This window comes from Budorcas taxicolor, chromosome 10, assembly GCF_023091745.1.
Source record: "Budorcas taxicolor isolate Tak-1 chromosome 10, Takin1.1, whole genome shotgun sequence".
NCBI classification, from domain to species: Eukaryota; Metazoa; Chordata; class Mammalia; order Artiodactyla; family Bovidae; genus Budorcas; species Budorcas taxicolor.
The window spans coordinates 75,884,904-75,912,492 of record NC_068919.1 but is presented as its reverse complement, the minus strand read 5'-3'; the positions used below and the strand labels follow the sequence as shown (position 1 = coordinate 75,912,492).

At 37.6% G+C, this 27,589-nt stretch overlaps 1 protein-coding gene across 1 annotated transcript in view; it reads right to left on the bottom strand.

The window, feature by feature from the left end:
• Positions 1-27,589, bottom strand: part of FUT8 (fucosyltransferase 8) — a 171,063-nt gene that overhangs the window by 105,983 nt on the left and 37,491 nt on the right. The window contains exons 2-3 of the mRNA XM_052646732.1: positions 3,102-3,217; positions 2,823-2,985 (exon numbers count right to left, since the gene is read on the bottom strand). Of these exons, the coding sequence (XP_052502692.1) occupies positions 2,823-2,985; positions 3,102-3,217 (279 nt within the window). The remainder of the gene's footprint in view (positions 1-2,822; positions 2,986-3,101; positions 3,218-27,589) is intronic.

Below are 27,589 nucleotides of genomic sequence, written 5' to 3'. Positions count from 1 at the left end.
TATGAAAGCTATCCTTCCAGCAAAATACAAAGTCCTCAATTACTTTTAAGTCCCCCATCTCTGTACACTGGATCAGTCATCAAGTTCTGCTGCTTCTATTTTTCTCCCATGTGTGAATCCCACATGCATTATGCCAAGTGAAAGAAACCACACTCAAAAATCTACATAGTATAATTCCATTTATATAAAATTCTGGAAAAGGCAAAATTATAGGGACGGATACAGATTTGGTGACTGTAAGGGACTGGAGTTGGGGGTGGGAAGGTGCTGACTATAAAGGAGCAGAAGGAATTTTCCTAGGGCAGTAGCAATTTTGTATCTTGATTGCAGTGATGGTTATAAAACTAGGAGCATTTGTCAAAACTCACAGAACTATAGACTACATTATGTACATTTCATTGTAAATAAATTATGACACAATAAAGTTGATTTAGAAAGTAAAAAAAAAAGGAGATCAGAGTTTCTATGAGAACAAAATTTTAAGACATAAAGAAAGCCCTTCTGAAAAAACAAAAGCTCATTAGTAATTTCGCTATAACTGATGTCTTTCTGAACAAAAAAATCATGAGTGATTCAAAGGGAAATCTGAACAAGAAAACTGATAGACACAACCTCTAACTAATTTTTCAGAGAACATAGACTTTCAGTCCAGAGGCCACTTGTATGCTATAATTTTGGCCAGCATAAAAAGAAAATGGGGATTTTGTGTAATGTAAATATCACCAGAGACAAAGGTCTATTTTAATTTTTATACTTAACATCTTGGAAATTAACAGTAAGACAGCATATGCTACATACATACAAATCCTCTCTATTTGTACATTCATTACTTTAAAGGTTATTTCTCTAATTTTTGGTTGTCCTTTGTTCATTATTGTAATACGGCATTCTAATCTGGCTGCCTGGAGTTAAATTACTACCCTGTGAAGTTGTATCCCAAGTTCATTATAAGTTCTGCTTAAGACAGCAAAAGAAACTGGGTATTTTGGGTCTCTTTCCCTTTTTGTTTTCAGCAAAATATTATTACTTAACTAAGAGGCAGTGGCAAGAAACAAAATGTATTTAAGATTGAACTCAACTCACAAAAAAATCAACACTGATTTACATCAACTTTTCAGGGCCCAACATTTTTTATTTCCACATATTTTTTCAATTCCTACATACAGTCACAGAACCTAAGCACAAAATAATTTTTAAATATTTTAATTTGGAAAAGGCAAAAAAATAAAATGGCATCACTGACTCGATGGACATGAGTTTGAGCAAGCTCTGGGAGTTGGTGATGGACAGGAAAGCCTGGTGTGCTATAGTCCATGGGGTCACAAAGAGTCGGACACGACTGAGTTATTGAACTGAACTGAAAAATGAAATTTTCAAGTAATTAAATCATTCAAACTTTAAAATTAAATATTCTATCAGAAGAGCCAAAATTTATCCTTTAAAATACCATATAGTCTGCCCAACTCAAATCCTCTTCAGATCTGCGTTTTCCTAAAAAACTGCAATAAGCAAAGCACGCAAGCACAAAGCTCCAAATAACAGAACCTTGGTGCCCAGAATCAGCTTAGGGTGGAGAAGCATTAAGGACAGAATCAGTCCATATTTGGTTTAAAGGTCTAAGTATGGCCTGACTGCAAGTTAGGCAAAAATTTCAAAGGGACTGCTGAATCTGTGGCCTAGTAAATCAATGCCCCTTGAAATTTATGCTATCTTAAACTGCTATAGATTCACTAATACTGAAATGATTCCAATAAACTGACAGATTTTATTTGTAATTTCACTTAAAACAGCAAAGCAATATTTTAAAATAACTACAATATTGCTGATATGTTAATATATATGAATCTCTAGGTTGTGGGGTAATTCTTTTCCTCTTCACAGTGGTAGACTGTGTTAATACAACAATTTTTCTTTTATTGTTCACTAATGAGACAGTAATTGCCATCAGAATCCCACTGAGAATATAGACTTGCAAATATAATAGGCCTATGGACAGGTTTTACATATCTATAAAGATTCTCAGATACATTTTGTTCTGCATGAACACACCAGACCAAAATGTGTCCTTTGCCACGGAAGATAAACTCCACATTTTCAGAAATGTGCAAACAGGAGAAACAAATTTAACTAGGCAGATTTTAGGTTCTTCTTTCTAGCAACTAAATGGAAGAGCAATTAATAGCATGCTCCTTTTATCAAAAACTTATTAACTTTTCACTAGAAATCTCAAAAAGTTGCTGAAGTTTTCAGTGTTTCAATTCAAAACATAACTGCCAGCCTCAGTATGTGTTCCAATGAATGTACTATAATGTAAACTGCACACTCCACTTCAAATGTCAGTTGTATAACAAGGAGATATAAAGGAAGATATTTTAATGTATTGCTAGCTGACTGAGCACTACCTTCAGAGTTTATTCAGGGCATAAAGGTTTCTAGAAATTCATTTAAAATAATATTTCCTGGTGATGAACTACTTTCAGTGATTATTGTCCATTGAGCCCTCAGGCACTCTACTGCTTCTAAACATTCAGTTCAGTTCCGTCGCTCAGTCATGTCCAACTCTTTGCGACTCCATGAACCGCAGCATGCCAGGCCTCCCTGTCCATCACCAACTCCTAGAGTTTACCTAAACTCATGTCCATTGAGTCGGTGATGCCATCCAACCATCTCATCTTCTGTCGTCCCCTTCTCCTCCTGCTCTCAATCTTTCCCAGCATGGAAGATATCATTTGCCATTCAGCAGGGAAATTAACAAAGGTTTCCATTTCCCATTCTTAGATTATAATCTTTACTAAATCCCAAATGAAACGTAAAGGAAGTACCTTTCATGATGTCCCAAATCTGACAGAAATTCATCTGCATGTCTTTGGAGTTCATTTCCTTCTAAATTCTTTAATTTCTTCAACTCACTTTGTAAAAAAAACCAAAGCTCTTTAGCTCCATTTTCAATCCTCCTTCTTAGGATTTCATGATCCTTCCCCAAACCTGTTGTCAAGCAATGGAGAGTATTAGCATTTCCAACATTCTGATGAAAGGAAACTTTCAATTATTTGTACTAATATCAGTATATTGAAGAGGAGAAACAGTATATGATTACCTACCATTCCTAGTTTGTTTCTTATAATTTTCAATCTGTTCTTTGGCCTTCACAAGCTGCTCTTCTAAAGCACGAATCCTTCCTGAAGCTGGCCCCTGATCGATGGGGCCTTCTGGTATTCTGTAGTTCAAGAAAGAAAACGTAAACATTTAGCTTATACATTATGCAAGAAAATACATGCTTACTTTGCTAAAACCTATTTATTGGTAACTCTAGAAGTCACTGGACCATAACACATATTAGAAGTACCAAATGAAATTTTCTCTCCAAAGGTAAAAGGGTAAGACATAAACACTGGAATGATACTGAACACAGAAAAAAATAATCTAGCTCAGAGATGTATGATCTTTGAAGAATTAAGGAACCTTTAGAATTGTCTCCTAAAAACTCATACTACTCTGAATAACATCATTAGTGCCAAACTGATCAATTCTTTCACTGCTGTTGAGAAAAACAAAGATGAAGGAGAGGGTGACAAAAAGGCTTAAAAGGAGTATGAAAGCATGTAACTGAAAATGTGTCTATGTTCAAATATCAAATGCAAATTATTTCTAAATTAATCACAATATCAGGCCGTTGTAGACCTGTGCTCCAGTTCATGAACTTATGACCTTAGATTACTAAGCATTGGTTTTACAAGGAAGGGAAAGACAAGAATAGAAGATGAAGAATACCAGGAAAAACACCTGACAGTTAATGTCCTGTTTATGTTTATGTTTATGTTATGTTTATGAAAACTACCAGTCAATATAAAATGTTGGAACATAGCAGAGGAACTCCAGGATTTCTTGCTTATATTATCAACCTGTACAACTTTTTTCCAAACTGTACTTATTTCTAACATATTTTGTTTTTATGTGATTTTTGACAGTATTCTATACTCCAATTTTGCCATAAAAGATATTCACATCCTAATCCTGGAATCTGTAATGCTATCTTAGGTGACAGAAAACTATATGTGTGATTAAGGATCCTGAGAAGGGGAAATAGGCTTGGATTACCCAAGTGAGTCATAAATTATAACCACAAGTGTTCTTATAAGAGGGGAGTAGAAGGAAATTTTATTATAAAAGAGGAGAAGGTCATACCTATTACTTTGAAGATGGAGGAATGGGTCATGAGCAACAAATGCAAGAAAGGCATCTTTAGGAGCTGATAAAGGCAAGGACACAGATTCTCCCTTGGAGTGTCTCTAGTGAATGTGGCCCCATAGACACCTAGGTTTTGGCTCCATGTAACTCATTTCTGACTTCCCAAACTGTAAGATAATAAATTTCTACTATTTTAAGCCAAAAAGTTTATAGTTATGTGTTACAGCAGCAACAGGAAACTAATACATACACACATATTTACATACACATATATAAATATGCATATATACTTTTGGAAATATATTGAGGAATACTTTTGGAAAAATATTGAGAAAATTAAAAAATGGCTGATTTTTTCTTCCATAATCTATTTAAATGATAAAATGTCTCTAAATAGCTAGCAGAGTATCTGTCAATAAACCTCATCAGGACTACTGTATCTGGGCTCAGGACTACTGTATCTGGGCTCAGTCATTTTCGAGATAAGCTGTAACCTTAAAATGCCTGGAATATTAATTTGTACCATTGCAATCATTCCAATTTTTAAACTATACTTGACCAAACTTAAATTTAGATATCAACCTGATGAAAAAAGTAATATAAAACTTAAATACCTTTTCTAGCATTTTTATATAACAGATAAACCAAATTAACTTCAGAATGAATGCTTAGTAAAGAAGCTCTTGTTACAGTTATAAAGAAAGAAAGAAAGTGAAGTTGCTCAGTCGTGTCTGACTCTTTGTGACCCCATGGACTGTAGCCTACCAGGCTCCTTCGCCCATGGGATTTTTCAGGCAAGAGTACTGGAGTGGGTTGCCATTTCCTACTCCAGGGGATCTTCCCAACCCAGGGATTGAACCTGGGTCTCCTGCATTGCAGGCAGACGCTTTACTGTCTAAGCCATCAGGGAAGCTACAGTTATACCAGAGTAAATAAAATATTCTATAATTTCACATGAAATTGTATGCATTAACACTGAACAGAAGCAGAAATGATAGTCATCCATTAATCGTGAATGTTCCAGGCTACAGAATTTGAATTTAAAAAAGCCTCATTTGTATACAAACAACAGAATAATGGTAAAATGAAGAGAGTTGTTAGGTGCACAATTACCCAATTTATGAGCACAAATACGTATACATTCATAAATGAGGCATTTCCTGGTACATAATTTTTAAAACTTGGCTCTTAACCGCTTTCTGAATTAGATGGCTGATTTGTAGGAAATAATTTGAAAACAAAATAAAATTACCACCTCTTGTAATTTATTATGGCAGCAATATACCATAGGATTAGGATGTCCTTTTCCAGATTACATTTTAGTGATACAAAATTTCAGTCAATAGAAAGATATGTCCAGGTTCTCCTTTTTATCTCATTTCTTCATACTTTGATGGAATAATGTTAGGGGAAAACAGGCATGGAAAAGCAGCATAAGGTCTTTTCAGCAGAGTTCCATTAAGCATTAAATCCGATCTAATCCTAATAGAACAGAAAAGAATTAGTGATTTATATGTAATAATGTAACCCAACTATGGATAAACTATAGATAAAGAAAAGTAATAGAAAAGTCAATGCAAAAAATGAACACAATAAGGGCTTTTCTTTCCAAATCCCATACAGAAAAGAGTAAATCTGTAAGAACAATCTCTTTACCTGAATATTTAGGTAACTGAATGTTTTATTACATTCACTGTGCAAAAAGATATATAGAATCTGGCCAAGATGAAGTAACAGAGGTCAGATTTATCATTAAGGCTGGAACAAGTGAAAACCCAGGACAGGGAGGCCTGGTGTGCAGCAGTCCATGGGGTCACAAAGAGTCAGACATGACTTGGCGACCGAACAACAGCAACAAAAACAACATGTGAAAACCCAGTAAAACATATGAAACAATGGTTTAATAAAACTGGAATCTGGAGAAAGGTGGAGGGCAAAATAGGTGATTCTTGGCTTCAGTACTCCTCAGGGAAAGAGTAACTAGCAACTATTCACAGACTAGATACCTTTTTAAAGATCCCAGAACGAAAGGGTGAGTATGAAGTATCCCCTTCAACCATAAAAGCCAAGAAAAAGGGCATTAGAAGAGCAAGAGGAGTGAGTTCACGTTGACCAGCTCCCCAACCCCAACCCTCACCAGCTCAGCACAGTGCTGCACTGAAGAGATCCCCTCGGCCTAAAGTTTCTCCTGCAGGAAAAGAAGAGTGTAAGAGGACATGAAGCTTCCCCAGCATTCCAGATGCTTCCTGGGAGGCCCACTTAAGTACTTCATGGGGACTACTAGGAGAATCAGCTAGAGACAGAGGAGGAGGAAAGGGCTCACAGCAGTCAGTGTGCAGATCTTGGCAGACTACATTCCTACTAGTAGTTGGGCCTGAACGGAGATCCTGATCAAGCAACTCTGACCTCTTGCAGAGCTGAGCTCATGACCTCAGCTGGTCTGGGCATTTGGCTGGCAGTTCTGCCTGGTTGGTTCCTCAGCCAGAGCGCTGTCTTGGAGGAGGAGCAAATTCTAGGGCTCTGCTGATACAGGGAAGCAAGTCAGCAAGCAGCCCTACTCAGCTGCTGAGCATAGCCTTCAACCCCACCTTGAGCAGGAAGACTGGCCTGAGATGCTAGGCAGTCACTCGGCACATCCTATGGCCACCCAAGCAGGGAAGAAAGTCACTGGCCACATGCAACCACTGAGCATAGCCTCCGATCCCATCCAACAGTGAAGACTGGCAAAAGATGCCACACAGTTCTGGGCAGCCATGAAAAACATCCTATGGCCTACTTAGGAGGAAAGCAAGTCAGCACGCCCACCCAACTGCGAAGCCCAGTGTACTGCCAACCTGACCAGGAAACCTGGCCAGGGACCTCAGGCAGCCACAGAGCCTGTTCTGTAGGTCTGTTCAAGCAGAGAACTGAGCCAGAAGCACCACTCTGCTGCTAAACATAGTCTCCAGCCTCACAGGTGACCAGAGACCCTGGTCTCTGAAGCCCGTCCTATAAGCCCATTCAAGCGGACAGACAAGCCAGCAGCCCTGCCCAACTGCAGAGCATGACCACTGGTCCTGTCTGACTGAGGAAGTCCAAACAGCATCCCTCGACAGCTGTGAAGCCTAGCCTCTGGTACTGACTATGTGGAGACCAGCCCTTGGCACTGTACAGCAGCACAGCATAGCCTACAACCCATTCATTTGCTGAGCATGGCATGAAAACCCACCCAGTTTGAATGTCCAGGTAGCCACCTCACCTAATCATGAAGCATAACCTATGGCTCCACCCAACCAGTGAGCCCAAAAAGCAACCCCTCAACCACTGAGCATAGCTTCAAGCTTCATGCAACTGTGGGGTACAACTGGCAGCCTACCTGGCCAAGAAGCCCAGCAAGAGACTGTCAAACAGCAGAGTACAGACAATAGCCTTATAAGTGACAGAACCCAGCCTATAGGCCCACCCAGTTTTGGGGCACAGTGTATGTCCCAATCTGATCTAGGAGTACACCCTGAATTCCCGTCTGATCATAGAGCTCTGTGTATGGCTTTAACTGAATACAGAATCTTCCCAATGGTATCATCAAGTCAGGGGGCATAGCTTGAGGCCCCATCCAACCATGGATGAATGTGGAGCAAAGTGTATGGCCCTGCTCATTCCCAAAATGCAACCAACAGCAATCCCTGGACAGCAGGCCAGAGAACGTGGCCCACAACCCTGCCTGACTAGGTGACTACAGAGCCCAGCAAGCACCCCTACCTGAACACAGATCTCAGCTAGCAGTTCAGTCTGAAAATGCAAAGCCCAGCTCTGAGACCTACTCAAATGCAGAAAAATAACACTTGCTCTGTCCCTCAACTTCAGAGCACACACAGTAGCCTTCTCTAACTCAAGACCCTGAATGTAAGCACTCCTTGTCCAAGGCTGCTACCAGCTGCCCATCCAGAACCCTAAGCTGGGCTGACTGGTAATGGTCTCTCCCTGCTTAATTCAGTAAAGGCTGGAAAAGATGCCACTTTCTCAAAGGAGAATATATCCACACAAGGACAGAAGGATCATGAGGAATCAGGTAAATATAAAACCAGCAAATGAAACTAATAAAGCTCCAATCACTACACCCAAAGAAATGAAGATCTATCAACTGTCTAACAAAGAACTGAAAGCAATCCTCTGAAAAAAATTAAGTGAACTGTGAAAAAACATAGCTAATAAAAATTAGGAAAACAATGCATGTAACAAAATTGTGAATTCAATAAGAAAACAGAAACCATAACAACAACAACAAAACAAACCCAGGAAACCTAGACCTGAAAAATACAATGACTCAACACAAAGCTTCAGCAACAGACTTGATCAAGCAAAGAATTAGTGAACCTGAAGACAGCTCATTTGAAATTATCTACTCAGAGGAGCAAAAAGAAACAAAAAGAAGAGTGAAGGAAGACTAAGGAAATTATATATTCCCAAAATCAAATTATAAATTCCATAAGCAAAGCAATCTATGATTACTGGAGTTCTAACAGGAAAAGAAAAAGAGGAAGGGACAGAAGGCTTATTTTTAAAAATAATATCCAACTCTGGTGAGTTATTTGAACATCTAAATTCAGGAAACTTGTAAGTTCCCAAGTAGAAAATCTGAGGGAGTTTAATAAGGTTGCAGAATTCAAAATCAACATATAAAGTTCAATATATTTCTATATTTAGGAAAAAACAATGGGAAACTGATATTTCAAAGTAACAAAATCATGAAAAAATTAAATATGATGCAGTGAAAAAGATAAAATCTGCAAAGTAAAAATGATGAACTTTGCTTAGAAACTGACAGGCCAATTCTAAAATTCATATGGAACGGCAAACATCTAAAACAAATCTGTGAAAGACTAAGAAAACTGAAAGACCAACACTATCTGATACCAAGATTGAAAAGTTACAATAATCAATATAGCGAGGTACTGGCATAAAGATAAATGAAGAAATCAATGAAACAGAATAGAATCCGGGAATAGGACCATACATAGTATGCAAAACTGATTTATTATAAAGTCACAGCAATTTAGTGGAGAAAGAATAGCTTTTACAACAATAAAACTCATAGAAGAAAACAAAAAAATATACCTTTATGATCATCAGTTAGGCAAAGTTTTCTTAGATATGACACCAAAGCATGATCCATAAAAGATAGAACTGATAAATCAGACTTCACTGAAATTAAAAACTCTTTATTTAAAAAGACACTGTTAAGACAATGGTGAGACATGACACAGACTGGAAGAAAATATCTGCAAATCCTATATCTATTAAAAGATTTCTGTCTAAATTGTATAAAGGATCCAATCATCAGAACACAACCCAAGCAGGGGGAAAAAGGGAAAAGATTTGAATAGATACTTCACACACACACAAAATAAATTTTAAAAACATAAGCATATTAAAAGATTAAACATCATTAGTCATCAGAGAATGAAAGGAAAGCAGACTGTGTTGCTGGTCTATTACACTGATTATATTTAATGTCATGGAATATGAAACAGGGTTTCCTGTAGATGATATTCATTTCCCATTAAAAATGTCAACATGTTCAGGTTTTCTAATATTATGCCTATTTCAAAAATTATGAAATTCTCTGGAATAAACCATTTGAAGAAAATCTTTCAAACATGATGTTGTCCTTCTAATACACAAACATAAGCCACTTTTCAGAGAATTCAGTGGCTCTGTTGAAAACATAAAAATCAGTAAATTCCTGTTTTGTGGTCAGATATGAAAAACAGTGAATCTGTAGCCTAAGTGTTATGATTATACAGCTCTCTCAGAAAAATTAAACTTTTCTCATCAGAAATGTATTTAATAGTTCATTTAAAATAGGTTGCCTTTCTTAAATATTAATACTTCCAATGATTTTGCCATGAATGCTGAAACAATAAAGATCGTTATTAAGAAAGAGAACCTAGGCACAAATAAACAATATTAGGAATGAAAAGAGAATTACAAGCACAGATGAAGAATTTTAACTCATCATAAAATACTATATTTTCAGGCACTTAATGTTAAGATATGGGAAAAAATAACTTCTAGAGGAAACTGAAATATCAAAATAGATTCAAGAAGAAACAGAAATTTAATCAGTAATCAAAAAGCTATTTAAGTAAAAAAACTCTAGGACCAGGCATTTTTATATATTAGTTTCACAAATATTCATAATTATATAAATTTTTTTCCTACAGAAAATAAAAAGAGAAGAAGTTCCAAACTCCCACTCCTGAAATTAGTAAAAAATTGATAGAAAAGTGGTATAAAGGTCAAAAAAAGGAAAATTAAAGGCCAACTAAAAATTTGTTTTCAAAATCCTAAGTGATATATTACCATAGCAATGTTTTAAAAAATACACCATGACTAGACTTTATCAAGAATATCTAGTTGGTTTATAGCTAGAAAAGATACTAATGTAAATTCAATGCAATAACAAGTTAAAGGCAATAATAAAATTACCACCTCAACAGAAACAGGAAAAAAATCATTTGACAAAAGTTAAAATTTATCCATTATAAAATTCTTAAGGAATAGAAGGTAAACTCCCTAAGTTGATAAGGAGTATGTATCAAAAACTTCATAGTAAAAATCACATGGATCAAAATTAAAAGTATTCCCTTTAAAGTTAGAAACAGCAGAAGAAATGTCTGCCATCACTGCTGTTAACCGCTGTTCTGGAAGTCTTAGTCAAGGCAGTAAGAAAGAGTAAGACTTCCAACATAGGAAAGGAAGAAACAACTGTTGATATTCAAAGATGATATGATCTTTAATGTAGAAAATCCAATATAATGTACAAACTAACTGCACTAAGAGAGTTCAAGGAAATTTCTAGACACAGTATAAAAATATAAAAAATTAGTTTAATATCCCTAAACAATAACCACAAATTACAAGATGTATCTTTTAAATACATCACATTTAAAACAGCAAACAAAATGATAAGGAAGGAATAAATCTAAACAATACTAAGATATGCATGACAAATATCATATATTCCCTGAAGAAGTAATCACAGACCAAATTGATTGGATATAAAGGTAATAAAAATTATAAAAGGATCTTTTAATTGAATGATAGTTCAGTTCAGTTCAGTTCAGTTGCTCAGTCATGTCCGACTCTTTGCGACCCCATGAATGGCAGCACGCCAGGCCTCCCTGTCCATCACCAACTCCCGCAGTTCATTCAGACTCACGTCCATCGAGTCAGTGATGCCATCCAGCCATCTCATCCTCTGTCGTCCCCTTCTCCTCCTGCCCCCAATCCCTCCCAGCATCAGAGTCTTTTCCAATGAGTCAACTCTTTGCATGAGGTGGCCAAAGTACTGGAGCTTCAGCTTTAGCATCATTCCTTCCTAAGAAATCCCAGGGTTGATCTTCTTCAGAATGGACTGGTTGGATCTCCTTGCAGTCCAAGGGACCCTCAAGAGTCTTCTCCAACACCACAGTTCAAAAGCATCAATTCTTCGGTCCTCAGCCTTCTTCACAGTCCAACTCTCACATCCATACATGACCACAGGAAAAACCATAGCCTTGACTAGACGGACCCTAGTCAGCAAAGTAATGTCTCTGCTTTTGAATCTACAATCTAGGTTGGTCATAACTTTTCTTCCAAGGAGTAAGCGTCTTTTAATTTCATGGCTGTAGTCACCATCTGCAGTGATTTTGGATCCCCCCAAAAATAAAGTCTGAGACTGTTTGCACTGTTTCCCCATCTATTTCCCATGAAGTGATGGGACTGGATGCCATGATCTTCGTTTTCTGAATGTTAAGCTTTAAGCCAACTTTTTCACTCTCCTCTTTCACTTGCATCAAGAGGCTTTTTAGTTCCTCTTCACTTTCTGCCATAAAGGTGGTGTCATCTGCATATCTGAGGTTATGGATAATTCTCCCAACAATCTTGATTCCAGCTTGTGTTTCTTCCAGTCCAGCGTTTCTCATGATGTACTCTGCATAGAAGTTAAATAAGCAGGGTGACAATATACAGCCTTGATGTACTCCTTTTCCTATTTGGAACCAGTCTGTTGTTCCATGTCCAGTTCTAACTGTTGCTTCCTGACCTGCATACAGATTTCTCAAGAGGCAGGTCAGGTGGTCTGGTATGCCCATCTCTTTCAGAATTTTCCACAGTTTATTGTGATCCACACAGTCAAAGGCTTTGGCATAGTCAATAAAGTAGAAATACATGTTTTTCTGGAACTCTCTTGCTTTTTCCATGATGCAGCAGATGTTGGCAATTTGATCTCTCGTTCCTCTGCCTTTTCTAAAACCAGCTTGAACATCACGGAGTTCACGGATCACGTATTGCTGAAGTCTGGCTTGGAGAATTTTGTGCATTACTTTAGTAGCATGTGAGATGAGTGCAATTGTGCGGTAGTTTGAGCATTCTTTTGCATTGCCTTTCTTTGGAATTGGAATGAAAACTGATCTTTTCCAGTCCTGCGGCCACTGCTGAATTTTCCAAACTTGCGGGCATATTGAGTGCAGCACTTTCACAGCATCATCTTTCAGGATTTGAAACAGCTCAACTGGAATTCCATCACCTCCACTAGCTTTGTTCATAGTGATGCTTTCTAAGGCCCACTTGACTTCACATTCCAAGATATCTGGCTCTAGATTAGTGATCACATCATCATGATTATCTGGGTCGTGAAGATCTTTTTTGTACAGTTCTTCCGTGTATTCTTGCCACCTCTTCTTAATATCTTCGGCTTCTTTTAGGTCCAGACCACTTCTGTCCTTTATCGAGCCCATCTTTGCATGAAATGTTCCCTTGGTATCTCTAATTTTCTTGAAGAGATCTCTAGTCTTTCCCATTCTGTTCTTTTCCTCTATTTCTTTGCATTGATCACTGAAGAAGGCTTTCTTTTCTCTTCTTGCTGTTCTTTGGAACTCTGCATTCAGATGCTTATATCTTTCCTTTTCTCCTTTGCTTTTCGCCTCCCTTCTTTTCACAGCTATTTGTAAGGCCTCCCCAGACAGCCATTTTGCTTTTTTGCATTTCTTTTCCATGGGGATGGTCTTGATCCCTGTCTCCTGTACAATGTCACGAACCTCATTCCATAGTTCATCAGGCACTCTATCTATCAGATCTAGGCCCTTAAATCTATTTCTCACTTCCACTGTATAATCATAAGGGATTTGATTTAGGTCATACCTGAATGGTCTAGCGGTTTTCCCTACTTTCTTCAATCTAAGTCTGAATTTGGCAATAAGGAGTTCATGATCTGAGCCACAGTCAGCTCCCGGTCTTGTTTTTGTTGACTGTATAGAGCTTCTCCATCTTTGGCTGCAAATAATATAATCAATCTGATTTTGGTGTTGACCATCTGGTGATGTCCATGTGTAGAGTCTTCTCTTTTGTTGTTGGAAGAGGGTGTTTGCTATGACCAGTGATGATAATAATTAAGAGTATAAGATTGAATGTTGGTGAGATGTAGAGTAATTAGAACTCTCATATGCTGTATTAGTTTGCTAGGGCTGCCATAACATAATACCATAAACTGGTAGCTCATACAAAGCTATTTTCCCATAGTTAGGAAGGCTAAAAGTTCAAAATCAAAGGTTGACATGTGTAGTTTCATCTGAGGCCTCTCTCTTTGGCTTACAGATGTCCAACGGGCAAATAAAAAGATGCTCCAAAATCACTAATCATTTGAGAATACAAATCAAAACTACAATGAGGTATATATCACCTCACACAGGTCAGAATGGACATTATCAAAAAGTCTACAAATATTAAATGCTGGGAAGGATGTGGAGAAAAAGGAAGCCTCACATACTATTGGTGGGAATGTAAACCAGTGCAGGTACCACCGAAAATGATACAGAGGTTCCTTGAAAAACTACAAATAGAGTTACCATGTGATCCAGCAATCCCACTCTTGGGCATTTATCAGGAGAAAATTCTAATTCTAAAAGATACATGCACCCCAATGTCCACAGCAGCACTATTTACTAAAGTCAGCACATGGAATTAACCTAAATGTCCACAGACAGATGAATGGACAAAGAAGATGCGGTACATATACACAAAGGCATATTACTCAGTCATAAAAAGAAATGAAATTATGCCATTTGTAGAAATGTGGATGGACCTAGAGACTGTCATGCACAGTGAAGTAAGTAAAATGAAGACAAATATATGATATCACTTATATATGGAATCTAAAAAAATGATAGAAATGAACTTATTTACAAAACAGAAAAAGACTCACAGACATAAAAAACCAATTTATGGCTCTCAAAGTGGAGCAGGAGGTAGAGATAAATTGAGAGTTTGGGATTAACATATACCCACTATGTTAAAGAAAACTGAGAAGCAGTAACGGTTTACTATATAGCACAGGGAATTATATTCAATATCTTATAACAACCTATAATGGAAAAGAATCTGAAAAAGAATATATATTATATACATATTATAGGCAGAAATATGTATGCCATTTGTAAAAATGTGGATGGACCTAGAGACTGTCATGCAGAGTGAAGTAAAATGAAGACAAATATATGATATCACTTATATGTGGAATCTAAAAAAAATGATATAAATGAACATAATAATTATATATATGTATATAATATATGTATACATGTTTTTGTGTATGTGTCCGTCGCTCAGTCTTGTCCGACTCTTTATGATCACATGGACTGTAGCCCACCAGGCTCCTCTGTCCTTGGCATTCTCCATGCAAGGATCCTGGAGTGGGTTGCCATTTCCTTCTCCATATATACACACACACACACACACACACACACACACACACACACATATATATATAACTGAATCACTTTGCTGTATACCTGAAATTAACACAACTTTGTAAATCAACTTTACTAAACGATATATACAAATATATAATTAAAATTTTAAAAAGAAAAAAAAGAATATTGCTGTAAAAATACCAACTAAAATATCTTTTATTTAGACGAGATTAACCAACATAGTTGTTCATCATCTGCCTAAACTCTGTCATTTCAATGGAAGACTACAACTGCTAAGATAAGATCATTTCACCCAATAAAAAGAATTCTTTAAAAAAGCAATCTATCATCTATATTATTGGCATCTTGCCAATAAACTACTAGGCCTGTCATAAAGTTGGACCATTTATAAATATGAACTAAACTGGCTGAAAATAAGAATTATACTCAGTACTTGACATATGCTCATTTTTTAAATTTGTGTGTTGGTTTTTTCAGTTAGAATTTTAAATGGGCACTCACGGGACTAAAATATTTGCAGCAAAATCACAAAAAATAAACGCATTTATTCAAATGTCAAGCTTTGTCAAATTAGATAGATGGAAGAGATCTATCTATTGAGAGAAAGTATCATTTTATTCAAATGAACTGCTTCTTGTAGTTATGCTTATTCATTTTACAGAGTATGTAAAAATGTAAATGGAACCCAAGGATTGGTAGAAGGGTTAAGCAACAACATCAGTTTTAAAAGAATAATCACATGGGAAAGTCTGGAGGGAAATTCAGCTCCAAGATACTGTGATATCAACATTAAGTAGGTCTTAGGCTCAATTCTCCAAGGAAATCTGTGTCGATGTTTATTTTGACAAGTGAAATAGAAAGTGTAAACTAGACCATAGTTTCATTATCCAGGAGCCAAACACAGAACAATCTAGACTGACAGTTGTCCCTGCTCACTTCAAATAAGAGAAAAGCATCCTTGTTAACACAAAGAATTTGGGGCAAGATTTACAAATCAGGTTAAACTGAGGGGTGGAAAAGATATTCCATGCAAAAGGAAATCAGAAGAAAGTGGAATAGCAATACGTGTATAAGAAAAAAATTGATTTTAAAATAATGACTGTTACAAAAGACAAGAAAGGATACTACATAAGGATCAAAGGATAAATCCAAGAAGATGACGTAACAATTGTAAATATATATGCACCCAACATAGGACTTCCCTGGTGGCTCAGATGGTAAAGAATCTGCCTGCAATGCAGGAGACCTGGGTTTGATTCCTGGATGGGGAAGATCCCCTGGAGAAAGGAATGGCAACCCACTCCAGTATGCTTGCCTGGAGAATTCCATGGGCAGAGAAGTCTCGCAGCTACTGTTCATGGGGTCACAGAGAGTCAGACACGACTAAGGGACTTAATACTTCCACACCATGCACCCAACAGAGGCGTACCTTAATACAAGGCAAGTGCTAACAGCCCTAAGAGGGGAAACTGACAGTGACGCCGTAACAGCGGAGGGCTTTAACACCTTCCCTACACCAACAGACAAATCAGACAGAAGTACGAAAACACAAGCCTTAAATGACATGTTAGACCAGAGAGACTTAACTAATATTTATAGGACATTCCATAGTAAAGCAGAATACACTTTCTTCGCAAATACACATGGAACATTCTCCAGGATAGATCACATTTTGGGTCACACATCAAGCCTCAGTAAATTTAAGAAAACTAAAACCATATCAAGCATCTTTTCTGACCATAGCACTATGAAATTAGAAATCAGTTACAGGGGAAAAAAAAAAAAACCACAAACACATGAAGACTAAATAATATATTACCAACTAATAAAGAGATCATAGAAGAAATCACAGAGGAAATAAAAACTACCTAGAAACAAATGACAATGAAAACACAGTTCAAAATCTATGAAGTGAAGTGAAGTGAAGTGAAGTGAAGTGAAGTTGCTCAGTTGTGTCCAACTCTTCATGACCCCATGGACTGTAGCCTACCAGGCTCCTCCATCCATGGGATTTTCCAGGCAAGAGAACTGGAGTGGGTTGCCATTTTCTTCTCCAGAGGATCTTCCCCACCCAGGGGTCAAACCCGGGTCTCCTGCATCGTAGGCAGATGCTTTCCTGTCTGAGCCACCAGGGAAGTCAAAATCTACGGGACACAGCAAAAGCAATTCTAAAGGCGAAGTTTATACCAATATAATCCTACCTCAAGAAACAAGAAAAATCTCAAATAAACAACCTATCCTTATACCTAAAAGCAACTAGAGAAAGAAAACAAACAAAACCCAAAGTTAGTAAAAAAAAGAAATCATAAAGATCATAGTATAAATAAATGAAATAGAGATGAAGAAAACAATAGCAAAGATCAATGAAACTAAAAGCTAGTTCTTTGAGAAGATAAACAAAATTGATAAATGTTTTCTCAGAATCATCAAGAAAAAAGAGGATCCAAACCAATAAAATTAGAAATGAAAAAGAAGTTAGAATGGACACTATGGAAATACAAAGGATCATATGAGATTATTACAAACAACTATATGCCAATAAACTGAACAACCTAGAAGAAATAGATAAATACTTAAAAGAAAAACCTTCCAAGACTGAACCAGGAAGAAACAGAAAATACGAAGAGACATGGTTCTAGCCACGGTTATCAGATACCAAGTTATTCCACTTTTAATGTTTATTGGGTTTTGGAGAAATTTCTAAATTTCAACATTTCTCAATCAGTTCAGTTCAGTCGTTCAGTCGTGTCCGACTCTTTGCGACCCCATGAATCGCAGCACGCCAGGCCTCCCTGTCCATCACCAACTCCCGGAGTTCACTCAGACTCACGTTCATCAAGCCCGTGGTGCCATCCAGCCATCTCATACTCTGTCGTCCCCTTCTCCTCCTGCCCCCAATCCCTCCCAGCATCAGACTCTTCCAATGAGTCAACTCTTCACATGAGGTGGCCAAAGTACTGGAGTTTCAGCTTTAACATCATTCCTTCCAAAGAAATCCCAGGGCTGATCTCCTTCAGAATGGACTGGTTGGATCTCCTTGCAGTCCAAGGGACTCTCAAGAGTCTTCTCCAACACCACAGTTCAAAAGCATCAATTCTTCGGTGCTCAGCCTTCTTCACAGTCCAACTCTCACATCCATACGTGACCACTGGAAAAACCCATAGCCTTGACTAGACGGACCTTAGTCGGCAAAGTAATGTCTCTGCTTTTGAATATACCATCTAGGTTGGTCATAACTTTTCTTCCAAGGAGTAAGCGTCTTTTAATTTAATGGCTGCAATCACCATCTGCAGTGATTTTGGAGCCCAGAAAAATAAAGTCTGACACTGTTTCCACTGTTTCCCCATCTATTTCCCATGAAGTGATGGGACCAGATGCTATGATCTTCATTTTCTGAATGTTGAGCTTTAACATTTCTCAATAGTAACAGCTAATTTACCTCATATTCTCAAAAGGGCAAGGATCTGGTGAGAAAATGCTGGGCACTGCATTTACAGCAGATTACTGAATTTTTGTCAGAGTTTATGTACCAAGTAGGCCCATTAAAATAAACTATTATTGGAAAGCTCTTCTTACAAATTAAGAAAGCAGTGAATGACAATATTAAGAAATGCAAAGACCTTGGTTGTCTGCCAGTTCAAATCTACTGCAAATCTTTTAGATTTGTCAGATTCAAAGGATAAAATGATAATACTGTTACTATTAGCTCAGTAAGTGAAACCGAACCCATACAACAAAACACTGAAAACCTTGCAAACCCGTATTTCTGGATGTCTGGCCCAGGAACATATCCCCAAATCCTTCTAAGCAGATGCTCCCTGTAACACAGCGGTAAGGTCATATACAACAAGGGTACAAACTTGAATAGCTTGCTGATAACCCATTACCAGCCATTTCTGAGGATAAGTAAAAATTTAGAACATCTTAGAAAATGCTCATTTTGGAAAACATATTTCCCAAAGAATACTTCTGTCTCCTTTTCAGGCATACTTCCAATTTTTAAGAAATGCTTTAAGATAAGGCAGAGTTGAACCACTTAAAAATATGCATGGAAAGGAGGGTAAAAACACAAATAATTCTCAGTGAGTTTAGGTTTTCTCTTTTCTCCTCTCCTCCAGCTTTTTCAGAAAAATTATCTTATTTATATTCCTGATATAGAGTGGATACCATATTCTGAAAACATATTTTTCTCTTTTTGTTGATGACTGGTTCTGTTTTTGCTTATTTTCCATTTATAAGGTGGAAAACTGGGCTTAGGCAAAAATTAAGTTTTCATATTAAATGGCTTGTTTAAAAAAAGGTCAAAAATTACAAAAATTCTTACTAAATTTTTACTAAAATTCCGAGTAAACTAAGGATAAGACCACTAACCAAACAAACTAGATTTAAACAAATGCATACATATACTCTTTTTCAAACACACACACACACACACACACACACATATACATGCACACAGACACATCTAAAGATATAAACATGTATACTTAGAAGACATTTAAATTAAACAGATTGACAGACTGCAAGGACTATAATATTTGGGGGCTTCTATTTGCTTATTTGGGCAGAGAAAGGCTTATTCCAAACACCAAGCAAGAGAATATGCAGTTTGCACTAAAAAACTCTGATTTCCAGGACTATAATGTTTTTAAAATAAGGGTAGGTTTCATTCAGTTCAATTCAGTCGCTCAGTCGTGTCTGACTCTATGCGACCCCATGAATCGCAGAACTCCAGGCCTCCCTGTCCATCACCATCTCCCGGAGTTCACTCAAACTCACATCCATCAAGTCGGTGATGCCATCCAGCCATCTCATCCTCTGTCGTCCCCTTCTCCTCCTGCCCTCAATCCCTCCCAGCATCAGAGTCTCTTCCAATGAGTCAACTCTTCACATGAGGTGGCCAAAGTACTGGAGTTTCAGCTTAGCATCAGTCCTTCCAAAGAAATCCCAGGACTGATCTCCTTCAGAATGGACTGGTTGGATTTCCCTGCAGTCCAAGGGACTCTCAAGAGTCTTCTCCAACACCACAGTTCAAAAGCATCAATTCTTCAGCGCTCAGCTTTCTTCACAGTCCAACTCTCACATCCATAAATGACCACTGGAAAAACCATAGCCTTGACTAAACGGACCTTTGTTGGCAAAGTAATGTCTCTGCTTTTCAATATGCTATCTAGGTTGGTCATAACTTTTCCTCCAAGGAGTAAGTGTCTTTTAATTTCATGGCTGCAGTCACCATCTGCAGTGATTTTGGAGCCAAAAAGATAGTTTCCACTGTTTCCCCATCTATTTGCCATGAAGTGATGGGAGCAGATGCCATGACCTTCGTTTTTTGAATGTTGAGCTTTAAGCCAACTTTTTCACTCTCCTCTTTCACTTTCATCAAGAGGCTTTTTAGTTCCTCTTCACTTTCTGCCATAAGGGTGGTGTCATCTGCATATCTGAGGTTATTCATATTTCTCCCAGCAATCTTGATTCCAGCTTGTGTTTCTTCCAGTCCAGCATTTCTCATTAGTCCATCTTAATGCTTATCACTGAACTGCTGGTTTCCAAAACACTCAACTTTGTAAAGCAAGTTCTGTTGTTTTTTAAAATTTACTCCCTGTTCTTTTTCTACATCCATAATGAAAATAATAATAACTATTATCACATATGGTACTCTCATTATCTTCAAGGTACTATGATTGACATTTAAGAAAACTATTTCATTTACAACAACTCAGAACAATCAAGAAAAAAGAGGTATCCTTATAGCTATGAAAGTGAGGTTCAGAGAGGTTAAGCAACTTTGTTCAAGGTTCCAAAGCTAATAAGCAGTGTAGCCAGAACCAGAATCCAGGCTTCTGTTATTCTTCCCTTCTGTTAGTTAACAGAATAAATCAAAATACATGAAAGACAAATTCACTGTGAGATGGCATAAGCTATAAATATCCATCTCAATGTTACCAGGATATGTTTGTTCATGTAGGGCAGTGACGGTAGAGCTAATTATCCTAGTTGCTTAAAGATATAGACAAAGAGTCTCTAGGCCTCCAAAGAAAACTTTGGTTACACCAGCATGTCTTTTACTCCAAGCCAAGCGACTCTGGGATATATAACATTCTCGTAAGTGTGAATAATTTAGATTAATTCATCACCCTCACTGTACAGGTCATTTGTATCAATGTCTACTTAACTGCTGGTTAGGGTAACTGTACAAAGGTTAAAACAATAGGTTCTAGAGGAAGAAGGACTTTGATCAGGGTGCTACTAGCTATGGGACTCTAAACAAGTTATTTAACCTTAGAAAGGTTATTAATACATTTATAATAATTTCCTTTCTAAGGTTAAATAACTATAATGTTGATAATAATTTCTTTATCTGCACTATGAAAATAACAATCACCCCACAAAGACTCATGTTGAAGAAGAAATGCTTCAAAAAGGTGGAGGCTCAATAAATGTTACTTATTAACATTTTTACCATGTTCTATTGTAGAATAGCACATACTATTATGGAATATCTTTATAGTACCTTCCTAAAATTTTATAAACATTATAAAGAATATGAAGTTTTGTCATACGAATTCAGCTGACTGATTTTTAAAAAAATCAGTAATAAAACTGATCAGTAGAAAGACTGATCTTTTTTAAAAAAGTAGTAATAAAATTTTCCATATCAAAGTAAGTGTTTACACAGCACCCTGCTTGGAAAACTCAATAAACTAGAATATAGTAAGTCCTATGAGAGAAACTTTCACAAATTTTAACCTATGATCTACTTTTTTAAAAAGAATATCATTAAGTCTTCAAAGAATGTATAGTTTCGTATCTGGTTTCTTAATATGCTATCTTGGAGACATTAGCTGAAAACTATCAAGATAGTAAGTAAGATTTAGTAACTTCCCTAGCTATTCTTCACATTCACACCATAGTCTCCAAGGAAAATCTGAAGGAATATGAAAGAAGGGTGGCTTTTAAAAATTTTGGTCACATTAAAATAGCCTATCACATGAAGAAAGGAATACAATCCTTCCTCAGAACACCAGCCTTGATAGCTGCTGCAAGTGAATTAATAGCTCTGGAAAGAATTCTATAAAAATTATACACCAGTATCAAGGAATTCTGACTGAACAATGCTGCTGTCAAATCAATGACTAATAAGTACATTTAATCTTCATGCATGCTCACACGAAGTAAAAACTGATTTTTCTAATATAGATCTATAGTTAAAAATCATACCACGTCAAAATTATACTTTTCCATTTTGCATATGCATTTACATGGAATCATCTCTGTGTATATTTATTTAAGCTAAGTTAAAAAATAATCATTCCAAAGGTCAAAAAAAAAAAAATCAACACAATCTAAGTGGAACAGAAATTAATTTCAATTCTACTGACAAAGATTAGACTTGATATCAGCAATTTGTCAGTTTAACTTCATTTCCATTGTTTGTTATTGATATTCAGTTGCTCATTCATATCCAGCTCTTTGTGACCCCATGGACAGCAGCATGCCATGGACAGCCAAGGACAGCATGGCTTCCCTGTCCTTCAACATCTCCCCGAGTTTGTGCAAACTCATGTCCATTGAGTTGATGATGCCATCCAACCATCTCATCTTTTATCACCCTCTTCTCCTCTTGTCCTCAATCTTTCCCAGAATCACGGTCTTTTCCAATGAGTTGGCTCTTTGCATCAGCTGGCCAAGGATTCGAGCTTCAGCATCAGTCCTTCAAATGACTATTCAGGGTTGGTTTCCTTTAGGATTGACTGGTTTGATCTCCTTGCAGTTCAAGGGACTCTCAAAAGTCTTATCTAGCACCACAGTTTGAAAGCATCAATTCTTCAGGACTCAGCCTTCTTTATGGTCCAGCTCTCACATATGTATATGACTCCTGGGAAAACCACAGCTTTGACTAGATGAACCTTTGTAGGCAACATGATGGCTCTGCTTTTTAATATGCTGTCTAGGTTTACCACAGCTTTTCTTCTAAGGAGCAAGTATCTTTTAATTTCATGGCTGCAGTCACCATCCACAGTGATTTTGCAGTCCAAGGAAATAAAGTCTGTCACTGTTTTCAGTTTCCCCATCTATTCGTCATGAAGTGATGGACTGGATGCCCTGATCTTATTTTTTTGAATGTTGAGTTTTAAGCCAGCTTTTTCACTCTCCTCTTTCACCTTCAACAAGAGGCTCTTTAATTCCTCTTTGCTTTCTGCCATTAGAGTGGTGTCATCTGCATATCTGAGGTTACTGGTATTTCTCCCAGCAATATAAATCTTCATTCCAGCTTATGACTCATCCAGCCCTGCATTTCACATGATATAGTTTACATATAAGTTAAATAAGCAGGGTGACCATATACAGCCTTGACATACTCCTTTCCCAATTTTGAACCAGTCCAGGGTTCCATGTCTGGTTCTAACTCCTGTTTCTTGACCTGCATCTATGTTTCTGCATTCAGATAAGGTGGGCTTCCCTTGTGACTCAGCTGGTAAAGAATCTGCCTGCAATGTGGGAGACCTGAGTTCGATCCCTGGGTTGGGAAGATCCCCTGGGAAAGGAAAAGGCTACCCACTCCAGTATTCTGGCCTAGAGAATTTCATGGACTGTATAGTCCATGGGGTTGCAAATAGTCGGACATGACTGAACAACTTACACTTTCACAGGTAAGGTGGCCTGGGATTCCATTGTTATTAGTTAAGTTAATATAGCCCAGATGATATTACAGTACACTGATACTTTAAGACACATAGAAGGACAAAGTAAATACGTTGTTTGAAAACAAAAAGCACTTTATAGAATAGTAACCATCTTATCATTGCTAAGGAATTTCTGGAAGACTCAGTGAAGATATGCTACAGTATCAGAGGAAACATATTAATAAAATAACCACAAATATTATCTGTTGCTTTGAATGAAAAAGGAAGGGAGGTGGAGAAGGGAGGGATCCTGGGAAGGAATGAGTGCAAAACACCCAATACATCCATAAATGATAATTCTCCACTCAGACAGCGGCTACCATATCATATTCATATCCTATCAATAAACATGTCATGACCCAGCCCAAGTGCTGACCTATAGTAAATGCTCAAGAAATGGCTATCAAATGAATGATGCATTGAAGAATGACTGGAGATAGTTTCCCAACAAGTTTTTCCTCCCCCCAAAAAAGACAGAAATACATAAAATGTGCTATTTCCATTGCTAATAACCCACTCAGGTTCAAACAAAATAGTAGTATATCACTGGATGGCAGGTCCACAGGGATTATTTTAGAGGAAAAGGTGATTAACATGTCTGCAAACTTCCACTAGTATTTAGAAACTGTCGGTGTTAAGTCACTAAGTCAGTCATGTCTCTTTTTGCAACCCCATGAACTGGAGTCTGCCAGGATCATTTGTCCATGGGATTTCCCAGCCATGAATACTGGAGTGGGTTGCCATTTCCTCCTCCAGGGGATATTCCCAAACCAGGGATCGAACTTGAATCTCCTGCATTGGTAGACATATTCTTTACCACTGAGCCACCAGGGAAGCCCTTATTAAGACAGAACTAGGCTACCTGCATGAAAGAATGACATTTCCCAAATGCAAGTTCATCCTCTAGCAGAGTCTTTCTTTGCTTTCCACCAAAGGCTGAAGTTTGAACAGATCTTTGTCTTTGATAATTAATGAAGACCTCATCACTTGTGTATTCATTCTCTAAAAGAAAACAATCACATTCCCTATCAGAAGCCATTGCTAGAATAAAGGGAACCCAATCATTCTGTCCACAAATTATAAATAAATGCATACTTTACTTCAAGTCACACTCACACAATCATTTTTTGTGAACAATTTTTCAGCAAAGAAACAATGATGACACAGAACCAAAGTGAAAAAGCCTCATATATATCCAAAAGCATTCAGTGTCTATTTTAAGAATGGAGCTGGCAAAACATCAACTGCACATACGGCTACAAATGCACAAAGCTGCAGAAAAGCTCTCATAATTAATCCCTCAGTTAATAAGCAACTGGAAATTTCCTGAAGAACTAGGAGGTGAGATCTAGAAGCAATGACCTTTGTTTATTCCCAGTTAAAACTTTTTTTATTACATCTTGCAATAGATTTTACACCTTTCTAGTCACAACCAAGTCATGTAAAGAATTGTTATAATCAATCTGAGATTTGTTTGCACTGTTAACTGTATCTGTAAAGTACACTGCTACTGGGTTACACAACCCCCTCCCTGCAACACACACACCGCAAAAGTCTGCTGTAAAAGTATACATTTGTCTTGGTTACACACCAGAATAGTTTAAGAGAAAGGCAACCACTGATTTTCAGCTGATAGATTAAAGATGAGAGCTACTTCATCAAGCATTCTAGATTCAAACTGCTCTGTATCACAGCTTCCCTCCACGTCACCAATGGAAAAATGATCACTGGTTTGCCACACCCCTTCATAACAGCACTACCATACCCTTAATGACTTAACTGTCTTTCATCCAGCGGTATTAAGTTGCTTTGCTAGTGCTAAGGAAGCTGTACAACACCCCAGTGAGGTAAACATTATCAACAACTGAGGGCTAACCCTTTCAGAGCTTTTCCGTTCTTTTTGTATGCCATCCTGCCTTGTCACAACAAGGAAACTGAAGTTAAAAGACATAATGCATTTTAAGCTTTCCGAGGTAGAATCTTATGCCACTTTCATGTTCTTAAATACTTCAATCTAAATCTGAACTAAATAAAAACTTTTTTTTAGCCTTTCATCAAAGACAGTGATTGGCCACAGACTACTAATATCAAGTTCAAAGGTAAAAGAAATTTGAATTTTTTCATACTGAAATGGGAAATTTTAAACTAATACTACACTCAAATGTATTCACACAACTAATCCTATGAAGGAACAATTCATCTTATGCCCTAGGCTTTGTTTTCAGGTAACATCAAAGAACTTCCTATTTTCTTCCATAATTGACTATACTACAGTATGTGCTAAATAGTGTGTATGAGTGCTAAATAGTGTGATCACTCACCTAGAGTGAGACATCTTGAATTTGTGATGTCAAGTGGGCCTTAGGAAGCATCACTACAAACAAAGCTAGTGGAGGTGATGGAATTCCAATTGAGCTATTTCAAATCCTGAAAGATGATGCTGTGAAAGAGCTGCACTCAATATGCCAGCAAACTTGGAAAACTCAGCAGTGGCCACAGGACTGGAAAAGGTCAGTTTTCATTCCAATCCCAAAGAAAGGCACTGCCAAAGGCACTACCACACAACTGCACTCATCTCACATGCTAGTAAAGTGATGCTTAAAATTCTCCAAGCCAGACTTCAGCAATACGTGAACCGAGAACTTCCAGATGTTCAAGCAGGTTTTAGAAAAGGCAGAGGAACCAGAGATCAAATTGCCAACATCTGCTGGATCATCAAAAAAGCAACAGAGTTCCAGAAAAACATCTATCTCTGATTTACTGACTATGCCAAAGCCTTTGACTGTGTGGATCACAAGAAACTGTGGAACATTCTGAAAGAGATAGGAATACCAGATCACCTGAACTGTCTCTTGAGAAACCTGTATGCAAGTCAGGAAGCAACAGTTAGAACTGGACATGGAACAACAGACTGGTTCCAAATAGGAAAAAAGCATGTCAAGGCTGTATATTGAAACCCTGCTTATTTAACTTCTATGCAGAGTACATCATGAGAAACGCTGGGCTGCAAGAAGCACAAGCTGGGATCAAGATTGCCGGGAGAAGTATCAATAACCTCAGATATGCAGATGACACCACCCTTATGGCAGAAAGTGAGGAAGAACTAAAGAGCCTCTTGATGAAAGTGAAAGAGAAGAGAGAAAATATTGGCTTAAAGTTCAACATTCAGAAAACTAAGATTATGGCATCCGGTCTCATCATTTCATGGCAAACAGATGGAGAAACAGCGGAAACAGTGGCTGACTTTATTTTTGGGGGCTCCAAAATCACTACAGATGGTGATTGCAGCCATGAAATTAAAAGACACTTACTCCTTGGAAGGGAAGTTATGACCAACCTAGACAGTATATTAAAAAGCAGAGATATTACTTTGTCAACAAAGGTCTGTCTAGTCAAGGCTATGGTTTTTCCAGTGGTCATGTATGGATGTGAAAGTTGGACTATAAAGCAAGCTGAGTGCCAAAGAATTGATGCTTTTGAACTGTGGTGTTGAAGACTCTTGAGAGTCCCTTGGACTGCAAGAAGATCTAACCAGTCCATCCTAAAGGAGATCAGTCCTGGGTGTTCACTGGAAGGACTGATTTTGAAGCTGAAACTCTAATACCTTGCCACCTTATGTGAAGAGCTGAAGCTGAAACTCCAGTACCTTGCCACCTTATGTGAAGAGCTGATTCATTGGAAAAGACCCTGATGCTGGGAAAGATTGAGGGCAGGAGGAGAAGGGGACAACAGAGGAAAAGATGGAAGATGGTTGGATGGCATCTCCGACTCAATGGACATGGGTTTGGGTGGACTCCCGGAGCTGGTGATGGACAGGGAGGCCTGGCGTGCTGCAGTTCATGGGGTGGCAAAGAGTCAGACATGACTGAGTGACTGAACTGAACTGACGTGCTAAATATGTGTGTGTGTGTATACTCATGTGTATTAACAAAACATAGATAAAATAACCCAAGCTACAGGATGTGACATTTTCCCAAGTCAATAATG